This window comes from Suricata suricatta, chromosome 17, assembly GCF_006229205.1.
Source record: "Suricata suricatta isolate VVHF042 chromosome 17, meerkat_22Aug2017_6uvM2_HiC, whole genome shotgun sequence".
Classification (NCBI taxonomy): Eukaryota; Metazoa; Chordata; class Mammalia; order Carnivora; family Herpestidae; genus Suricata; species Suricata suricatta.
In genome coordinates this window covers 11,139,600-11,161,371 of record NC_043716.1, presented here as the reverse complement: position 1 = coordinate 11,161,371, position 21,772 = coordinate 11,139,600, and the positions used below count along the sequence as shown (strand labels likewise).

Sequence of the window (21,772 nt, the reverse complement as noted above, 5' to 3'; positions counted from 1 at the left end):
GCTCGGCGCCGCGCGGGGCCGCCGTTCCCGCTCCGGGGCCCCGAGCCCGGCGGGCCTGAGGCTCTCCTTCCCGGTCCTGGGCCGGGAGCCCGCGTGACCTTGGGGGGTCACCGCCCCGAGCCTCGGGGTGGTCCTCTTGTGAGAGGGGGGCCTGGGGAGGACCGAGGGCGCGGCCCCCGGCACAGCCCTGCGCGCAGGAACTGCCGGCCGTCCTCGAGGGCTTTTCACAAGTCAGGTGAAAAGGAAGCGATATATAGTATCTTTAGTGACTTTTTAAGTTTGGGTGCATTTGGCCGCAAGTCTGAATTTTTTAAATGAGATAAACGTTACATGTAAAGCCCTCTTTGACCCCTGCCACAGTCACGTGCCGGTTTCTTCATCCTCACGAATTTGATGAGTGTCTTTGCCATTCTTTGTTGCCCTCTTCCATGAATGCAGAGTTCCCACTGGTATTTGAGGCCCAGAGAAGTTGAGTGACTTTCTGGACATCACACAATGAGTCAGTGGTCAAGATGGGGTGGGATCAACTTTTTGGCTTATCCCCTTGCCCTGGTGGCCCTGCTGAGCCTGAGCCCACCACATCCCCCTGACTGCCGAGGTGCTGCGCTGAGTCCACCATGGTCCGAGGGGAAATATCCAGGCACGTTTATAGACAGATGGCTTGGTTTGCGAGTTTCAACTGTCTGGTGAAAGGAACGGGCTTTTGCCTTGCACAAACTTAAAGAGGCTGCATGTTTTCTGGCATCCCTTGATTGGCCACCTGGGGTCACCACCGGAAGTTTGATGATGATGATGATGATATTAGAGCCTATTTTGTACCACACGTTGACTGCATTATCTCCCATGTGAGGTAGACAGTATTATCTCCATTGTGCAGGTCAGGAAGCTTGTCCTAAGTCATATAGCCAGCGAGGGGCTCAGCTAGGATTGGAACCCAAGTCTGTCTGCCTCCTAAGCACATTTAGCTTTCCCCACCCCAAAGTCCTCTTCTTTGTCCTGCTCTAACAGTAGTGTTTCTTTTGACTTAAAATGGGTAACTTGACAATAATTGGGTTGTTGAGAGGCAGGTGTTAAAAAGAAAATCAAGCACCATGTCTCTTCGGTAACACCATGCACTTCAGAAGGCGACTTTCACAAAGTTCTGTGTGCTCACTTCTCCCAGCTCTAATAGCCGATTATGAGCTTCAGACTGGAGAGAATACCCTAGTAATTTTTTGCAGCCTCAGTAACACATCCCCCTGCTTTATGTGTGTGTTCGTTTATAGACTGTGCACAGTATTGACAGTCTGGGCCCTTATTTCCGTCCAGAAGTGTATTAGGGCAATAAAATAAAGCCCATCCCCAATGCTGGAAAGGACAGTGACTTTTGCAGTCCTTTGTACAGGTGTGCAGACCCCAGGACTGAGGAGATGAATTACCATTTTCTAAGGATGAGGCAGAGGAATGAAGCTCCTGGGACACTAAGGAAGGGCTGTTCTGGGAGAGACCTGCTGAGCTCTGCTTCTGGAACCATTTCAGAAAACGGGATTTTAATAAATGAACACATGCCCTTTATTGAACATCCCTGGGTCTCCCTTGGCTGGGCTGGCCCAGCGTCTACAGTTAAAAACAACCAATCAACCAACCAAGTTTAATTATGTAGGCAGACTCTGAGAGGTAACCGGGACAGAGGTGGAAGGCAAAGCTCATTTTAACTGACTTGGAATCCCACGTTGTCGGGACAGTTGAGGAACTGAGCCCAGAGAGAGGAAGTGCCTTGACCAGGGTTTCAGACCAAGTGAGTGATGGAGGGAGGGAGAGAGGGCTGGGATGCTGACTGCTGAGGTCCGGTGGTTAGTCTGGGGTCACGCAGCAAGGGGCCAAGACCTCTCACTCCTGTCAAGCGCGCTTTCCACCAGCCTGCACTGCCTCTGAGTCAGAAACCGTAAGTCAAGTTCTGACAGGATCACCCATAAGTGGCCTTGAAAAAGAAATCCTCTGTAAGCCTCAGTTTCCTTATCAGTGAGCCGAGGATAGCAGTTCTGGCCCCTTGTGGGATGTGAGGGTCAAACAAGGGAGAACATATCTTAGCAATAACTACTTGTTTGCTTAACCTCACATCATTCGCAAGAGTATGGCAAGTGTGATCTCAGGTTCGCTGCCTGTACGCCGTGGTGGTCACACTGGGTCTGCAGTGTGCAGCCTCTGGCCTGGCAGAGATACTTCGTGCACCGCACATGTGGGATTTAGGTTCTTACAGCTCCGAGGCCCGGGGTCTGTCTTCCTTCCCTTTGTCCTGGGCCTGGAGAGGTGTGGCACTCTGTAAACTTGATTTGGGCCTCATGACGTGAGGTAGAAACTTATAGTCTGAGAGTTGGGAGATGGTGTTCAGCTCTCAGCAATGCCACTGTTCTGCTGTGTGACCTTCAGAAAATCCCTTCCCTATTCAGAGCCTTGACTGTCTCATATGAAAGACGCAGGGCTGGATTTTTGGCTTTCAAACTTTAAAAGCAGAAGAATAGTTTTTAAAGAGAGTACTTACTGACATACCAATGCATAAAACAGCTAATAGAGCTGTTATCGTTGATAGGGGTGAGGAGCCTGGAGTTCTGCCCAATTGACCTTCCACTACTCCCTGCCAGTCCCCCTTGACCTACACGGCACAGCAGCACTCTGAAAAATCTCTAAGTTCCTCCAGCTCTTGAAGTGAAGGACTCTAGCACCCTGACAGGAGCTGGTCCACTCCTAGAGCCTCTACAATGCCTCTGGCCATTAGAGTCAAGCAAGTGCATGATTCATGATGACCTACCTTGGGTCCCAGGTGGCTCTAGCCGTGCCTTTAGCAGAGCGGGCTTTGGAATCCATGGCCCCTGACACCTTAGCTGTTCTCTGCTGGGTCCTTGCTGAAGTCAGAGCCCCTGGAGAGGGGCTGCAACACACACGCTCCATGTGATCCACCCTCCCCCTAGGATGTGTGTGTGTCTGTGTGTCCGTGTGTGTGTGTGTGTGTGTGTGTGTGTGTGTGTGTGTCAGGGAGTGAAGGGAGCCCGGAAGGCTCACACTCTTCTTGTCAGTAGCTCTTCCCAGCCGTGCCATAGTCCCTGTGGTGAGGCGAGGTGCTGAGTACCCTGGAAGTCACCAGTCTCTCTCCTCTTCTTAGGAGAAGGCCATTAGCATATGGGAATCGGAAAATTTCTTCCTTGACCTGGAGCCTCTCCCGGGGGCTGTGGAAGCTGTGAAGCAGATGGCCAAGCTAGAAAAGTAAGTTTGTCTCCCCCTCTGAGTATTTTGCCTTTCTCCTGCCGGCACCTCCCCTTCTCCCCTGCTGCCCCCCTCCCCCACCACCCTGCCTTCTTCTCTCTCATCCCTGCACAGGCCTCCATGCATGTTTCTTCAGCCCTGGACTTGGCAACACCCTCATGGAGTGACACACACTCGACCTGTAGGCTAGTAAGGTGTTTTGACCCAGTAACAGGAGAAAATATTGAGTCTAGTTGGACCCGGTTGACTGGGTGCTGGACGTGCCTTTATTCCGCAAATAGCTGAGAACCAATGCTGTTCAACGCTGCCGGACACGGTGGCACAGAGACGAGCAAACACCGTCCTGCCGTCACGGAGCCCCCGGAGAGTAGATGCTGACGTTAAAGGATCTCACAAGCAGGGATAATCACAGGTTGTGATAAGTGCTGAGGAGGAACTGAGTGAGGGGCGTGAAGGGGTCTAACGGGAGACCTCTGAGAACGGTGGTGCGGGAGCAGCAGTACCGTGTGCGGTGTTTGTGTTTCGTTCTAGCGAAGAGGTTGCCCCCGCTCCATAGCCACCCACTAAGCCCATCAGCAGTCACAGAGGATGCGCCTCCCTGAGGACTTAAGACAAAAAACACAAAAGCCATATTGAGATGGATGCACATACCATACGCCCATTTATAGTGTACAGTTCAAGGGTACGTTCGCAGAGTTGTGCCTTCATGACCGTAGTCGTTTCTGAACGCTTTCATCAGCCCCAAGAGAAACCCTCCAGCCAGGAGCAGTCACCACCCAGGCTTCTTCCCTTGCAGCCTAGCCAGCCGCTGTCTGCTCTGCGTCTCTGTAGATTTGCCTGTGCTAGACATATCAAGCACGTTTCTCGTACACACACTGTGTGGCCTTTTGTGATTGGCTTCTTTTATGCTGCGTTGTGTTTTCAGCGTTCATCTGCTTCCTCTACAAATCAGTTCTCCATTCCTTTTCATTGCTGGGTAATATTCCACGGTATGGACACGCCACATTTGGTTCATCTATCCATCAGTTAGTATTAAGGCTTCTGCTTTTTAGGTATTAAGAATAATACTGCTGTGGACACTCACAAGTATTTTTGTGGTTGTAGGTTTTCATTTTTCTTAGGTGTAAATATACCTGGGAGCAGAACTGCTGGGTCTGGTGGTAAATCCATGTTTGACATGTCGGGGACTGCCAGACGTTTCCAAAGGGACAATATCATTTGACATTCCCGTTAGCAATGTATGAGGATTCCAACTTCACACCCTTGCGAACATTTGTGGTCTTTCCTTTTTTTTCAGTAGGCTTCACATTTTTTATTGTAGCCGTCCTAGTGGGTGTGAAGGGACAGATAACTCATCGTGCTTTTGATTTGCATTTCTCTGAGGGCTAATGATTTGAGCATCTTCTTGTGTGCTTATTAGCACTTGTTTATCTTTTTTGGAGAAACGTTTATTCAAATCCTTTGCTAATTTTCTTTCAGTTGGGTTATTGATCTTTTTTATTGCTAATTTTTAAGAGTTCTTTATTTTAGATAGCAAGTCCTTTATCAGATATATGATTTGCAAATATATTCTCTCATTCTGTGTAGGTTATTGCTTTACTTTCTTGGTGGTGTCCTTTGAAACCCAAAGTCTTTATTTGGATATAGTTCAATTTATCTGTTTTACTCTTTTCCTAAGGTCAGTCAGTGCCCAAAATTTGCACACAGATAGAGGGATCTACTCAGTAACTAAGTGGATAGCTCTGTGTCTAGGGCCAAGTAGACAGAGGTCAAGGTTTAAAATGTTACTTAAGGAATATTTGTCAGGCCCTGCTATCTGCGGGTTTCCTACCAGAAGCCTGTTGCAGAAGTAGGTAAGAGACTTTGCCTTCAAAGAGTTCACTAGCAAACAGATGACTAGAACGTAGTACTAGACATGGCGTGGTAGATGTATGAGTATAGACAGGCAGGGCTAATCCTCAGGGGAGACGGTGACACTTGAGCTGTCATCTTGAAAAATGAAAAGGGGTCTGGCAGGGGGAGAAGGCAAAGGTGTCAGGTGGGAGGGGAGCAGTGAGCGAACACTTTGTCCGCCCGTTGCCCGCAGCATCCTCCCTGCGCGCTGCATCCTTGCCCCGGCACGGGCAGAGGCTCGGCTCCCGTGGACCACCTTCAGTGGCAACTACCCTTTTTATTAATGTTTACTTTTATTTTTGAGGGGGGAGGGAGAGAGGGGGACAGAGGATCCGAAGCAGGCTCTGCACTGTGAGCACAGAGCCCCAAGCGGGGCTTGAACTCACAAACCTCGAGATCATGACCAGTGCGGAAGTCGGATGCTGAACCGACTGAGCCACCCAAGCGCCTGTACCCTTTTTTAAAATTATTCAGTGATACATGAGTATATTCTTGTGAAAAACTCAGTGTGCACATCTGTGAAAAATGTGAGTTGCCCATTTTCTCCCACTCTCCTGCTGTACATCCCCCTCAACCCCACTCTTTCCATCCCTGTTAACAGAGCGGGGTGGATGCTATGCTTACAGACCTTTGAAAACACATTTACATACATATTTGTATGGTTTACAAATACAGGTTTCTCTGTATATAAATTTATACGTTCTACCCAGAAGCCAGAGAGATATTTTTAATGTTTTTATTTTATTTTTGAAAGACAGACAGATTGTGAGTGGGGGAGGGGCAGAGAAAGAGGGAGACACAGAATCTGAAACAACCTCCAGGCTCTGAGCTGTCAGCCTAGAGGCCAACACAGGGCTCAGACTCACAAACTATGAGATCATGACCTGAGCCGAAGTCAGATGCTTAACCAACTGAGCCACCCAGGCGCCCCACCAGAGAAATATTTTTAAACCAGATTTTGGTGATGTTGGTCCCCTTTTAAAACTACCTCTTAGGAGACACTTGGGTGGCTCAGTCGGTTAAGCAGCTGACTTCTGCTTATAGTTCGTGAGTTTGAGCCCCGCGTTGACAGTGCGGAGCCTGCTTCGGATTCTCTGTCTGCCTTCCTCTCTGCCCCTCCCCCGCCCCCTCTTGGCTTCCTACCCTAACTCAGCCGTGTTGCCTGAGGACCTCTTTTCACCTGCTCCAGGCAGGCTGGCTTATTTTCTGCCCCAGGGATGCACCAAGCTTCTTTCTGATCTTACAGAACTCTTAACATACCCTCTTGGGATGCTTCCCTGCTAGAACGTGGCGTGGCTGCATTGATTTTAATCCTTTAGCTCTGAGTACCTTGCATGTCCCCTCCTCAAAGCGGCCATGCTGCTGCAGCTAAAGAGGACTCTGTCTCCACCCAGCCAATCCTCCCCATTCCCCTGGGTATGTTCTCTAAGCTGATGTGTGTCTGTGACCTCCCTGGGGTCAGGGATTGTCTCAGTGATGGCTGTATTCTCGGTCCCTAGGGCTGGCATGGGGCACAGGCTCAGGTATTCGCTGCATAAACATTCACGTAGTGGTTGTTGTTTATAAAATAGGAATGTGGTCTTCTGTATTATTCTATTGCTTTCTCTTCTGTACCTAACAGTATGTGTTAGCTACCTTTCGGCAACAACACCATGGAACTATATTATTCTTTTTAACTACTGCATTGTGTTTTGTTGTGATACATATGCCATCATGTATTTAATGAGTTCCATATAGACATTTAAATTGGTTCTCATTGCTCCTTGTTTATCAGGCCTACGGTGAGTATGTGTGCAAGTATTTCTGTGCAATAATGGACTAACTGGATCGAAGCCATAAGCATTTTTATTTTACTATTGTTATCTTTTTAATTTTATAAAGAGCACAAGCACAGGAAGGGCAGAGGGATAGAGAGAATTATTTTAAAGTTTTTTGTCAGGGTTATTTATTTTTGAGAGAGAGAGAGAGAGACCACAAGCAGGGGAGGGGCAGAGAGAGAGGGATGGTTATCAGATGGCTCACTGACTGAGCCCCCCCAGGAGCTCCAGAGAGAACCTTAAGCAGGTTCCACCCTCAGCACTTGAGCCCAACCTGGGGCTTGATCCCACGACCCTGGTGTCACGACCTGATCCAAAATTAAGAGACTGAGCCACCCCACTGCCCCTCCATATGCATTTAAAAACCGTTCTTTTTGAAGTATAATTAGCATACAGCGTGATGTTAGTGTCAAGTGTACCATATAATGATTCAGCAATCATATACATTACTCAGTGCTGTTACAGTGAGTGCGCTCTTAATCCCTTTTATCTGTTTCGGCCATTACCCACCCACCTCTCCTCCGGCAACCATTAGTCTGTGCTCTGTATTTAAATTTGATACATACTTAGTGATAGATACTTAAATGCAATTCTTTCTGCAGATGTTCCCCCGGAGCACCTAGCATAGTATATTCCATATAAAGTGCCATTAGTCAGCATGACTTATCCTTGAAAGGGACATTTGACATGTGAAAATAGCCGAAACTGACTTGGAGTCACTGCCAGCAAAGAAATGAGTCATAGCTGAATCTCCCTGGTGCTTAGAATCTGGTGGAATTTTTTTAGGTTTATTTATTTATTGAGAGAGAGAGAATGAGCAGGGGAGGGGCAGAGAGAGAGAATATCCCAAGCCGGCTACCAGCCCAGAGCCCTTGTGGGGCTCGAACTCACAAACCTATGAGATCATGATCTGAGCTGAAATCCAGAATCAGACACTTAAACGACTGAGCCAGCCAGGCACCCCTAGAATATGATGGATTTTAATGTGTGCGGAACTCATGATGTCTAAAGCAGTGAGCACTTTCTGTTGGGATTATAATTGGCTTCAGAGGTCAGTCCCTAAGAGAAGGTTGAAAAATGTTTGTTTAAAAAAAAAAAACAATGGTTAATTTTGGAAAATTTAAATATAGGATAAAAAGTCATTTACAGTCTCATCACTTTGAAACCACCACTTGCTTATATTTTGGTGGTTTTGCTGGAGTTTTCTTTCATTTGGATCTTTTCCCCGTAGTTCTTATAATACATATAACTTCAAACATGTGTGAAGCAGTAGCCGTGTTTGCCAAAACAAGTATTTGACCTCCTAGGGGGACTGCTTACCAGCAGTCATTTACAAGGATACGTTTAGATGTGCTCACACCTGTGTGGTTTTTTTTTTTTAAACGTTTGTTTATTTTTGAGAGAAAGAGAGAGACAGAGCATGAATGGGGCAGAGAGAGAGAGGGAGACACAGAATCTGAAGCGGGCTCCAGGTGGTCAGCTTCAAAGCCTGACGCAGGGCTCGAACCCACAAACTGAGCTCATGACCTGAGCCGAAGTTGGACAGTTAACTGACTGAGCCCCCCACAGGCGCCCCACTCACACCTGTGTTTAACCATGACTTTCAATTCCCTATTGTTAGAAGGTGAAGGAGGGACTGAACTGAGAAGGCGCTTTAGACCAGAAAACATACAGTTTTCTGGGAACTCTGTACAGTTTACACAGTTTTATTCAGGGTGACCCTGATGGGGGGACCAGGCGAGCAACGACCCAGAACTGCACAACTATTCTCTGCCAAGTTCCGACGTTAGGCCACAGATTTTCTAGCGGGAAGGGATGTGCAGGGAGCACTGTGCTGAAGTCACAGGGACTAACGCTGGACAGACCTCACGGCCCTATCCGGGTACCAGAAGAGGAGAGATCAGAGCAAGCCTTTCCACACTCGGGTCAGGGCATAGATTAACGTCCAAGGGGCCTGGAATACATACCCTGAAGGGAGGTCGTTGCGTGGACATGAGCAAGATGGAGGCCAGAGATGGAATCCGTGTTGTCAGCTCGCCTACGAGTGCGGAGTCTGGAGTCGGCAGCAGTGAATTCATTCACTCACTAAACAGATAGATTTTGTGTCACTTGCTATGTGCCTGGCACTGTGCTAGCACGGGGGATAGACTGGTAAATAAGACACCTAACCTAAGGTCCCCGGTCTCAAGGAGTTTTCAGTATAGTGGGGAAGATGACAAGTATAAAGAAAAATAATTTCAGTTTGCAATAAGCTTTGTGAAGGCAATAAATAGAGAATGCATGTGAGAGTAGATGGGGAAGGGGCTGCTTCAGGTGGGTGGAAAGGTTTCTCTGAGGAGGTGGCATTTGGCTTCAGAGCTGAATGGTACGAACGAGCTAGTTAGTAAGGAGCCAGGGTACAAAGGCCCTGAGATGGGCAAGGATTCTGTTTATTTGAGTGACATCTTAGAGGAGACCCGTGTGGCTAGAATTCAGTGAGCGTGGCAGCGTGCAGAGGGACAGCGCACTGCCAGAGGAGCAGCTGGATGAGAGAATGACATGATTTCACGTAGACTTGAAAAACATAGTCTTGGGACGCTAAGTTTGGACGAGCATTTCTCCAAAGAAGATATGGAAATGGCCAGTGAGGGCATGAAAATATGCCCCAACAGCATTGTCTGTGAGGAAATGCAAATCAAAGCCACAATGAGATAGCTACTAGAATGACCATACTGGGGCGCCTGGGTGGTTCAGTCAGTTGAGTGTCCGGCTTCGGCTCAGATCATGATCTCATGGTTCGTGGATTCAAGCCCCGCCTCGGGCTCTGTGCTGACAGTTAGCTCAGAGCCTAGAGGCTGCTTCAGATTCTGTGTCTCCCTCTCTCTCTTACCCTCCCCTGCTCATGCTGTCTCTCTCTCTCTCTCTCAAAAATAAATAAAACTTTAAATAAAAAAAAATAGAGTGACAATACTGATAAAAAAAGGAACAATTATAAATGCTGCGGAGGACGTGGAGAATTTGGAACTCTTTCACTGCTGGTGGAACTGTAAAGGTGTGCAGCTGCTGTGGAAAACGCTAGGGAACACATTTCCTCAAAATGTTAAATAAGGGGGTGCCTGGGTGGCTCAGTGGGTTAAGCATCCGCTCTTGATTTCAGCTCAGGTCGTGATCCCAGGGTCATGGGATTGAGCCCTGCGTTGGGCTCCGTGCTGAATGTGGAGCCTGCTTCAGATTTTTTTCTCTCTCTCCCTCTGCCCCCTCCCCTGCTTACACTCTCCCACTGAAAAAATAAAATAAAAAAGGTCAGTCTGTATGCCTGGGTGGGGGTGAGGGGGTAGGAAGTCTTGGCAGGGACAGAATTAGAAGCTGAGGAACCATCAGAAGTGGTTGTGGTAACTCAGTAAGAGATGGCAGGGCTTGAGACTGGGGTGAGGACCGTGGAGGGAAGTCGGCGGAAAGAAACACGTGTTGGAGGTAGACCCATAGGTCAAGGGATGGATATGGGGGGTGGGGGAAGAGTAGGAAAAGGTGTAATGTTTCATTTTTCTCTTGAGCAGCTAGATGACTATAATAGCGCCATTAACTGGGGAAGGGACAGGTCTGGGGCATGGGGAGGATCACATGTTCCATTTTGAAAAAACTGAGTTTGTGATGCTGGGGAGATGTCCACGTGGAGATATTCAGTAGACCGTTAAGGATGCAAACCTGGCACATGGGGGGAGAGGGCTGGACTGTGAAGTTGAAGTTGGAGACACCAGCATAAAGATGGCGTGTAAAGCCCAGGATGATGTCACTGAGCAGGGGGTGTAGATGAAGAGAGGCTGGAGATTTTGCTGGGGTGGCCGACGGGGGGCAGGTGTGCCCATGCAGGAGCTGTCGCAGCGGAGGGCATGGCCGCTCTGGTGCTGGTGAGCCAGAGGAGAGTGGGGTGTGCATGGGATGTGGTGACATGAGGGTCCTTGGTGACAACAGGCACTTTCCGTGCAGCAGAGGGGATGGGCTCCAGGTTGCGTGGATTGAAGCAGGCACCGGAGTTGAAGAAGTGGGGCCACCTACGTATTGGGAGCAGAGAGACGGGAGGTCCCGGGGGCGGGGGCGAGGTCGAGGTCTTGCGTGTGCATATGTATGTTATAAGGTGGGAGAGAACAGACACGCCTGAATGAGTGGTATGGGAGGAGGGTGCAGGAAAAGGGGGTGTCGCAGGGCAATAGCTCCTTGTGAGGGTAAAGGGTGGAGTCCAGGGTTTGCCTTGAGAGGAGGGAGGGGGGCAGGCCCGTTCCTCCCGTGCCGTTGAACGAGCAAAGGAAGTTCAGACACAGGCACGCCTTTCTAGAATCCACGATGAGAAGACAGGGGGTCTCACAGCCAGAAGCCCAGGAAACGGGGTCGGTGCGGTGGTGGTCCCGGTGAGTGGGCACGCCAGCACACGGAGGGAAAGGGCTGCCTTGGGGTTGCGGTTATGAATTCAGGTGACAATGGCCACACTGATTATGTGCAACAGGGGGTTCCTTGCGTGCAGGTAGAAGAAGCTGGAGAGTCGGGTTCTTTCAGGGCCTTGGTGGAGAGAGATAAGGACGAGTGGGCGGGTGATGGCAGGAGGGAGGGCGGTGACCAGGGGTGACAGAAGTGTGCTGAGCCTCAGGGGGCTGTTGTCTTGCCAATGGAAGGATTGAGCCAAGATGCTGGGAATGCCCGGCCCGGAGGACAGCAGGTGGCGGGTGGAGTGAGGACACACTCCAGGTGTGGCCCTGGGAAGGGTGACAGGGTGGGGCAGAGGGGGAGGTGTCTGGAGGCATGCAGGGCGGACCTGGGAGGTGGGGGTCGGGTCCACACGTGTGAGCACAGTGCGCGTGTACAAGTTGTGGCCCCTGAGGAGGCTGGTGGGCTGGGAGGGCGGCACGTCCGTGAGCCCTTGGGCGGTGGGAGGTGAGGGACGGCCTCTGGGCACGTGGTAGGCGTGTGGCCGTCCGGCACAGGCATCACCGAGTCAGGGATCTTGAAGGAGTGTTGCTGTGTGGACGGTCAGGGGAGACCTGGGGCCCTGAGGCCTCAGCCCAGCCCATCAAAAGATGTCGCAGGAGGCTCTTGGTCTCCAGAAAAAGATTTCAAGGACAGACGCAATGCAGCGGATGAGCAGTACAGGCGGGAAAGGGTACCGAAGCGGAAGCATGCTGTGGCGAGTGAGAGCACCGAGCTCAAGGAGAGCTGCCCCGCTGGGGTCTGAGTTCTCTCCCTCGCCGGCGGTTGTAGCGGGGTGGAACGGGCACTACTTGAGTTGGGGATTCCTTGGAAGCAGGGGGTCTCTTCCAGGAATGTGGGTTACTCACTTTTTGGTCAGGGGGTCCCCTGTCAGGGCTCCCTTAGGGAGGAGATTTTAGCAGGGCAGAGGAGCCTGACGAAGGAGGAGTACTTTGTCAGCCACCTTGGGCCTGTCTGGTTCGATCCGGTTTCTGGTGGTTTTGTTTGGAGTGCTGCCTGACCGAGGCGTGTGGCTCTCCTCACGTTGGACCAGGGCTTCCCCTCTGCTGGCTTCCAGGCCTTCTCTTAAAACCTGACCGACCACCTACTCTGGCAGGAGGAACAGTCTGGAAGGGAGGAGGAGCTTCCTCAGCGTGTGTCTCTGAGCATGTGGGGTGTGAGGGAAAAACAGCTTTCGCTCCAGGCTCGGAGGGGAGGCAGGTTCCTCGAGGGAGGCCAGCTTTCAGTGCGGGCGGCAGGAGAGGCCCGGTACCCAAGGGACTGACCCTGCATGCAGGCGGGGACAGCGAGGTTGGCAGGGCGGCGCCAAGAGAGCCGAGTCTCGGGGTCACTGGAAGGCACGGGCATTCCTGCCTGGGGACCTGGCGCTCTGACATAGGTCGGACTCTCCCGGGACTAATTTGCCAAAGAGAAAAGGAGCCCAGGAAACCAGCCTCCCCCAGGCTCAGTTCGATGACGCTTTATGCGGATGTTTAGGACCAGATGGCTGTGTTGCTGAGGGCCTGGGGCCCCTGGGCTGTGGGGACAAGGCCTTCCCGTCAGTTCCCCCACTGTCACCAGGCCAGAGCCAGACCTGGGGAGTGCCGTTCCTCAGCAGAGCTAGAGGGGCCTCCTTCGCATCGTCGGGGCGCTTAGCCTGGCCGAGAGGATGGGGCCACTCCTCTGTGTCCCCTCGGCCGGAGGCCTTGGTGGGCTCGCTCCGTCAGAGGACTTCTCCCTCGTGGGGTCCTTTACTTTGTGTGGCGTGAGGCCCCGATTCTCCCTCAAGTAACTTGCTCTGCCTCCTCTTAAGGCCTCTCATCGCTTGTGCTTCCTTCTCTCAGCATTTCCCCGCTCAGATCCCAGAGTGGGCAAGTGATTGGCCCAGCTAACCGTTTGGCTTTGGCTTTACAGAAGCGCCACACGTAGGATGCCTGTCCTTGAGCGGGTCGCAGGGCCAGACGTGATGTCGCACGTGGTGCTCAGGGCTGTGGCACAGAGCAGATGTCTCTGGCTTGGACGGCAGTGCAGGGGTGGGCGGTGGGTTTTCCGGTCCTCAGTGACGGGTGCAGCCCAATGAGGGCCTGACACCTGCAGAGCAGGAGGGCAGGGTGACCAAGGCCTCGGAGACCTGGGAGCCCAGGCTGACTGTCCTTCCTCTTGTCACAGCACTGACGTCTTCATCTGCACGAGCCCCATCAGGATGTACAAGTACTGTCCCTACGAGAAGGTAAGCAGCCTGCTCGGAGTGGGCCTGGTGCTCTGCCTCTTGTCACCTTTACCCTACGGGTGAGGGGTGCTGGCACTCAGTACCCCCCGGGGAAGGGCACCGACCCTCACAGCACCGCCTTCAGCAGCTCGGGTGGCCTCGTGCCTGCCTCCTCTCCCATCATCCCTCCTGTCCCTGCCAGCGACTCCTCCCACAAAGGCCTCCTCTTGCACCAGTCCGGAATTCCAGCACGTTCTCTGCATGTAGCCTGAGGAGGAAGCCAGCTTCTCTGGGAAGGCTGACCGCCCCCATGTTAGTGAAGCATCGTTTGTGAGGGGTGAGAGGAGAGAAAACATGCTGGAGGAGCCCGCGAGGGCCACCCACACCCGGATACCAGGGCGCGGGAATCTCTTCACACAGTCTTACAAGGGTGAAACGGTCACACCGCGTTTTGCGACCCTCATGTCATCATCTTTATCAAAAACAACTAGAATTACATAAAACCGAGGCTTTTCTGGAAATTGGAACCTATGGTTGCCAAACCCACATGAAAGGTGTGTTGCCCAGGAGGTGGGCACTCTCACCACAGGTGGGTTCATGGGAAATGGGGGCGACCTCCCCCGTCCAGGAAGGCGGGATTGGGGCCCAGAATCCCCCCTTCAGGGGGCTTGCTCAGCACGGATCTTCAGTCATGGGTTTTCTGAAGTGTCTCACACGGTCTCTCCTCTCTCCAACTCCATGTTAGAAACAAAACATACAGTCCACACACCATTAAGTGCCTTGGGTGTGTGTGAAATGGAACGGGAACTCGCCCCTGCTGAGCGGTGACCAGTGGCGTGATGCGAGACGTTTGGCAGTCACCATTTCACCCGCGCTCCCGCACCCATTCCCTGGCTGCCCCCTGACTTCTCACATGAGTTTGGTTCAACCCAAGGGAGCTAAGGACTTACCATCAGTAAGTGTGGTTAGGACAGTTAGGACTGAAGGCCTGGTCCACTGTTTCCGGCAGAGCAGTGATCTGATGGAAGTGGACGTTCTCCAGCCCCTCCTGTGACCTTCTGGGTCAGAAACTCTGGGAGCAGCCCAGTGTGTTTTAACAGGTCCCCGGGCGCCCCCGTAAGTGTGTGTCACTGTTGGCCAGAGTCACTATTCCAGCTGGGCTTGCAGTGGGTGGGCAGGGTGATTCTCGAGAAAAGGGCGGTCATTCCGGCATTCCTGTGGATTCAGGCTCCATCTTTATGCCCACCATCCTACCTGTATAGCTTCAGCCCAGGACTGCCCTCTTACTCTGGATAACTCAAACCTGGTGTCCCCAGGCTCCTGATGTCCCCACGTCCTCCTGTCCATCCGTCCCGCTCAGTAAACCGGCATCGTCCACCGGCTGCTGAGGCTGAGACCCAGGGAGCCAGCTGGTGACAGCCTTCTTACCTCTTGCGCAAGTTGTAGTTCCTGCTCAGGGTATCTGGCACCCACCTACTTCTCTCCCCATCCTCCCACCTCAGCGTCTCTTCCCAGAACCACCAAGAGAGCCGTCTACACTGCTTGCTCATTTCAGTTCTGCACAGAGCCAGGGAGGTCTTTCACAAAGTAGATCATGTCAGTCCCATGCTGTCAAACCTTTCAATAGTTTCCCATCGCACTTACAATAGAATTTTAAAATATGTGCATACACACACTTCGCCCCATAGCCAGCGAGGCCTCTCCCAGCCGTCTCTCCCGTCATCCTAAGTTCCTGATGGTCTATTCTCGATGGGTGCTGCGTGTTCCTATTTCTCCAGCAGGCCCGGTGTTCTTGGCTCGGGCCCTTAAACCTGCTAGGTGCTCTGCGTGCCGGGTTCTTCCTCATCCGTGAGGCCTCACTCAGCCGTCCTGACCCCATTTCCTGACCGTATCTAAAAGCTTGTTCTTTCTCTGCCTTGCTGTTCCATCCCTCAGCCCCTTGTTTTCTGTCTAAGCACTTGTAAGGGGTTTACATCTTTGTCTGTGTCTTGTTGTCTGCCTGTCTCCCCACTAGACTGCAAGCCCCATGGGGGCAGCAACTGAATCTGTCTTGCTTACTTTTGGTCCCGGTGCCTGGCATGCCAAGAGCACTCAGCATCTGTTGTTGGATGAATAGATTCAACAGGCACGTATCAAACGTATCTGAGCAGTGATTTTTGCCATTTATTTGATGCCTTCGCCATGCCGGGCACCATATGTTTACTATCAGTACAGTAGCTCCCTCTGAAACAGACGGCTCCTCTGATGGGAGAGACGACGGAGGTGCTGAAACGGTGGGGCAGCCTGAGTCTGATGATCTCGACGCTCCAGAGTCGAGCATCCCAGAGCCCGTGTGCCCTTCACTGCTCCCCCCAGCAGCGCAGGCCCACTGCAGAGGGCTCAGAGGATGATCATCACTTGGGACTCCTTTGTTGCAGTGACATCAGCAGTGTCCGGCTAACTTGAAGAAAAAGAGAATTTATTAGGAGGCTGTGACTTTGCTCAGAGAACCGCAGGAGAATCTGAAGAAGCAGCCCATCGACAAGCCACTGGGAGCCAGAGCCAGCAGGCAGTCTCCCCTTGGGAGTCATACATGCTCACCAAGACCACGGCCCCCTTCATTCCCCGTCCGTGGGTGTGTTTGCCCCAGATTCACGTTCCCGAGAGGGAGGTTTACCAGCTGAGCTGAGGTCACACTCCCCGCCCTTGGTCAGGGGATGGTGGGCATCCTGACTGACATCCTGTTAAGGCCAGGGGTCTTTGAAGACAAACATTGAGGTGCTGTTATCAGAGGAAGGGGCTCAGTAATAGTGGACAGTGGATGCCCTGATTAAAGAAAAGGGAAAAAAACAACAAAACCCTGATTCCAAATCTACCGCCTGTGACAAATACTCTGTTAATATTTTGAGGTGTTTCTTTCTAGTTTCTCTTTGATGCATATTAATTTTTTTATGTTCATTTAATTTTGAGAGAGAGATAGAGAGAGTGGGGTTGGGGCAGAGAGGAGACACAGAATCAGAAACAGGCTCCAGGCTCTGAGCTGTCATCACAGAGCCTGAAGTGGGGCTTGAACCCATGAACCGTGAGGTCATGACATGAACCAAAGTCCAATGCTTAACCGACTGAGCCACCCAGGCGCCCCTCCTTGATGCATATTAAATATAATACATGTGTTTTAACAAAACTTAAATCTTATATAGTTTAGCATCCTCTTTCTACTTAATATAGTTTTAGCCTTTTTTCTGTCACCAAATATTCTTTTTCAAAATGTCTTTTATTTTATTTTATTTTTGAGAGAGAGATAGTGTGAGAAGGCGAGGGTCAGAGAGAGAGGGAGACACAGAATCTGAAGACAGGCTCCAGGCTCTGAGATGTCAGCACAGAGCCCAATGTGGGGCTTGAACCCACAAACCGTGAGATCCTGACCTGAGCTGAAGTCAGACACTCAACCGACTGAGCCAGCTAGATGCCCGTGTCACCAAATATTCTTGAAAAACATGATTGCTAATAGCTGAAGTCGTCTTGTAACTAAATCTTCATATGATTATGTCCATAGAATGGATTCAGAAAGTAGAATTCCTGGCTCGCATAAGGAGGATCCCCCACCACCTGCACTACAGGGAGGGTCACACCATTGGTGCTGTGCTGGTCGTGGGCAGGGGCCAGGATGGGACATGTAGAGTCAGTCAGTGGAGGAAGTGGAGCACTGAACAAAGACATGAAGACAGGAAAATGCGGAGTATATTTGAGGAACTTTGGGTGAATTGTGTTGGCTGTTGGCCCTAGGGCCTGGCTAGGATGTGGGCTTGGGATCAGGCTGGGGTGCACACTTACCTCCCAGCCCTCTGTTGCCATTCAGCCACATTGTCACCTCCCCCACCCCACCCCAAGGAGTCAGAGGGGAAGGTGGATTGACCGTACCCTGTGAAGAGGTGAAAGTAGCTGCAGCCACCTCCTCTCCCACCATCCATGTGCCTCCCATCCCTAGTGGACGGACCCTCTGTCCTCGGTCTCCCATCCCTAGTGGACGGACCCTCTGTCCTGGCCTCCCATCCCTAGTGGACGGACCCTCTGTCCTGGTCTCCCATCCCTAGTGGACGGACCCTCTGTCCTCGGTCTCCCATCCCTAGTGGACAGACCCTCTGTCTGGGGCCTCCCATTCCTAGTGGACGGACCCTCTTTCCTCGGCCTCCCATCCCTAGTGGACGGACCCTCTGTCCTTGGTCTCCCATCCCTAGTGGACGGACCCTCTGTCCTCGGTCTCCCATCCCTAGTGGACAGACCCTCTGTCCGGGGCCTCCCATCCCTAGTGGATGGACCCTCTGTCCTCAGTCTCCCATCCCTAGTGGACGGACCCTCTGTCTGGGGCCTCCCATTCCTAGTAGACAGACCCTCTCTCCTCAGCCTCTTATCCCTAGTAAATGGACTCTCTGTCCTGGGCCCCCTGAGACGGGGGGCAGAGGAGTGTTGACAATTCTTCTGCCGGTGCCTGCAGTGGGGTGATGTCCTGTCTCAGGAAGTCAACTGAGGATGGATGTTTTTCCCTCACAGCTGTCCCAGTGGGTGCTCCAGACCCAGATGTCTCACAGAGTTTTCCCCTCCGTGCCTTACCCCCATGACAGCATCAGCCTTTGGCAGCAGGAGTGGGAGTTTTCTCCTTGAGTTGGTTCCCCTTGAGACCCAGTCAAAAGAAGGAAACCCAATTGCTAAGAGGTCAACTCCTTTATTATATCTAGGGAGTCAGAGTTAGGTATTATTTGGGTTATCAGAACCTTCTTTCAGGCTGGATCTTGCTGACATTTAAAGCCCAGGCTCACTCAGGAGTAGCTAACTCATGAGTTGGTCGTACATGCAGGCATGAGCCATCAACCTTCATAACAGCCCTTTGAAGTAGGTGCTGCTGTTATCCCCATTCTACAGATGACGACAAGAATGCCAGAAAAAAGGAAATTTGAGGCCAATATCCCTGATTAACACAGATGCAGAATTCTTCAATAAAATATTAGCAAACTGATTTCAACAATACATCTAAAGGATCCTATACCATGATCAAGTGGGCTTTGTTCCAGGAATGTAAGGATGGCTCAGCATATAAAAATCAATTAATGTGATACATTACATTAACAAAGTAGATAAAATGTATATGATCTTCTCACTAGATGCAGAAAAAGCATTTGGCAAAATTCAATATCCATTTTAATAAAAACCCTCAACAAAGCAGATATAGAGGGAATATACTTTGACTTAATAAAGGTCATGTATGACAAATTCATGGTAAATGTTATACTTAATGGTGAATAGCTGAATGCTTTTCTTCTAAGAGCAGGAACAAGATAGGATACCCACTCTTGCCATTTTTATTCAAAATAATATTGGATGTCCTAGCCACAGCAATTAGGTAAGAAAAAAACCCCAAAAATTAGAAAGGAAGAAGTAAAACTGTCACTATTTGTACATGATATGATATTATATATAGAAAACTTTAAAGACTCTATCAGAAAACTGTTGGAACTATTTAACAAGTTTAACTAAACAAAAGTCTGTTGTATTTCTTTTCATTAATAAAGAACTATCAGAGAAATTAACAATTTCATTCATAATTGCATCAAAAATAATAAAATACCTTGGAATAAATTTATCCAAGGAGGTGAAAGGTCTGTGTATTAAAAACTGTAAGACATTAATGAAAGACATTGAAGAAGATACAAATAAATGTAAAGATATTCTGTACTCATGAATTGGAAGAATTCATATTTTAGTAATTTTCATATTATCAAGGGGTGCCTGGGTGGCTCAGTCATTTAAGTGTCTGACTCCTGGTTTAGGCTTTTAGGTCATGATCTCACGGTTTTGTGAGTTCAAGCCCTCCATCAGGTTCTGTGGTGGCAGTGTGGGGCTTACTTGGCATTCTCTCTCTCCTTCTTTTTCTACCCCTCCCTGACTCATGCTGTCTCTCTCAAAATAAGTGAATAAGCTTTAAAAAATATATTCATACTATCCAAAATACTCTACAGATTTAGTACAATTGATACAAAAACTCCAATGGTATTTTCCCACAGAACTGGAACAAACAATCCTAAAATTTGGAACCACAATTGATTCAGAACTCCAATAGCCACAGCACTCTTGAGAAAGAAGAACAAAGCTGGAGGCATCACACCCTCTGATTTCAAACTATATTACAAAGCTATAGTAATCAAAACAGTATAGTACTGACATAAACTGGACACATAGATCAATGAAACAGAATAGAGAGCTCAGAAGTAAACCCATGCATATATGGTCAATTAATTTATGATAAAGGAGCCAAGAATATATGATGGAGAAAGTACAGTCTCCAAGAAATGGTGGGAAAGTTGGATAGCCTCATACATAAGAATGAAACTAGACCACTGTTTTACACCATACATAAAAGTTAACTCCAAATGGATTAAAGACATGGATGTAAGACTTGAAACCTTAACACGTAGAAGAAAAATAGGTGGCAATCTCCTTGATATAGATCTTGGCAGTGATTTGAATCTGACACCAAAACAAAGGCAACAAAAGCAAAAATAAACAAGTGATAACTACATCAAACTAAAAAGCTTCTGCACAACAAAGGAAACCATCAACAAAATGAAAGGCAACCTCCTGAATGAGAGAAAATATTTTCAAACCATCTCTCTGATAAGGGATGATATTTAAAATACATAAAGAACTCATACAACTCAATAAGAAAAAACAAATCCCAAGCCAAACAATCTGATTAAAACATGGGCAGAAGATCTGAAGAGACATTTTCCAAAGAAGATACACAGATGGCCAACAGGCACATGAAAAGATGCTCAACATCCTTAATTACTAGGGGAATGCAAATCAAAACCACAATGAGAGGCCATGTCACGCCTGTTAGATGGACTGTTCTCAAAAAGACAAACAATAATGAGTATTGCCGGGGATGTAGAGAAAAGGGAGCCCTTGCGCATGGTTGGTGGGAATGCAAATTGGTACAACCATTCTGGAAAACAGAATGAAGATTCCTAAAGGTGAAATATAGAACTGCCATATGAGCCTGCAGTTTTACTTCCGGGTATTTATTAAAAGAAACCAAAAACAGTAATTTGAAAAGATATATGCACCTCTTTGTTCATTGCAGTATTATTTATAATAGCCAAGATATGGACACAGCCCATGTGTTCATTAACGGATAAAGATCTTTAGTTAATACATACAATGAAATGACTCAGCCATAAAGAAGGATGAAATCTTGCCATTTGTGGCATGGATGGACCTTGAGGGTATTGTGCTGAGAGCAATAAGTTAGACGGACAAAAAAAAAATACTGTATGATCTGTTTTATATGTGGAATCTAAAAGCAAACCAACAAACCCTAAAAAACAGCCCAAGCTCATAAAATGCAGAGAGCAGGTAGGTCAGTGGTTATAAGAGGTGAGGGATGGGAGAAATGGGTGACCTATTTGTTTTCGTTTAAATAAATAAAATTTAAAAAACTAATGATTAAACAATTTTTTTTATAAAGGGGGCTTCTGGGTGGCTCAGTTGCTTAAGTGTCCAACCTTGGCTCAGGTCATCATCTCACAGTTTCTGTGTTCGAGCCTTGCGTCGGGCTCTGTGCTGACAGCTCAGAGCCTGCAGCCTGCTTCAGAATCTGGGTCTCTCTCTCTGCCGCTTCCCCACTCACACTCTGTCTCTAGGTCTTTCAAAAATAAATACATAAATAATCATGAGAGACTCCTTTTAAAAAAAATTTATAATAGTTTATTGTCAAATTGGTTTCCATATAACACCCAGTGTTTCTCCCCCCAAGTGCCCCCTTCCATGACCATAACCCGCTTCCTCTCCCCTCCCCCTTCAGTCCTTGGTTCATTTTCAGTATTCAGTCGTCTGTCATGATTTGTGTCCCTCTCTCTCCCCAACTCTCTTTCCCCCTTCCCCTCCCTATGGTCCTTTGTTAGGTTTCTCCTGTTAGACCTATGAGTGCAAACATATGGTATCTGTCCTTCTCTGCCTGACTTATTTCACTTAGCATGACTCCCTCTAGGTCCATCCATTTTGCTACGAATGGCCAGATTTCATTCTTTCTCATTACCATGTAGTATTCCATTGTATATATATACCACATCTTCTTGACCCATTCATCAGGTGATGGACATTTAGGCTCCTTCCATGATTTGGCTATTGTAGAAAGTGCTGC

At 49.3% G+C, this 21,772-nt stretch overlaps 1 protein-coding gene across 1 annotated transcript in view; it reads left to right on the top strand.

Moving 5' to 3' along the window:
• NT5M (5',3'-nucleotidase, mitochondrial) overlaps positions 1 to 21,772 on the top strand; it is a 38,175-nt gene that overhangs the window by 1,633 nt on the left and 14,770 nt on the right. The window contains exons 2-4 of the mRNA XM_029928885.1: positions 144 to 235; positions 3,140 to 3,240; positions 13,557 to 13,617. Coding sequence (XP_029784745.1) covers positions 144 to 235; positions 3,140 to 3,240; positions 13,557 to 13,617 — 254 coding nt within the window. The remainder of the gene's footprint in view (positions 1 to 143; positions 236 to 3,139; positions 3,241 to 13,556; positions 13,618 to 21,772) is intronic.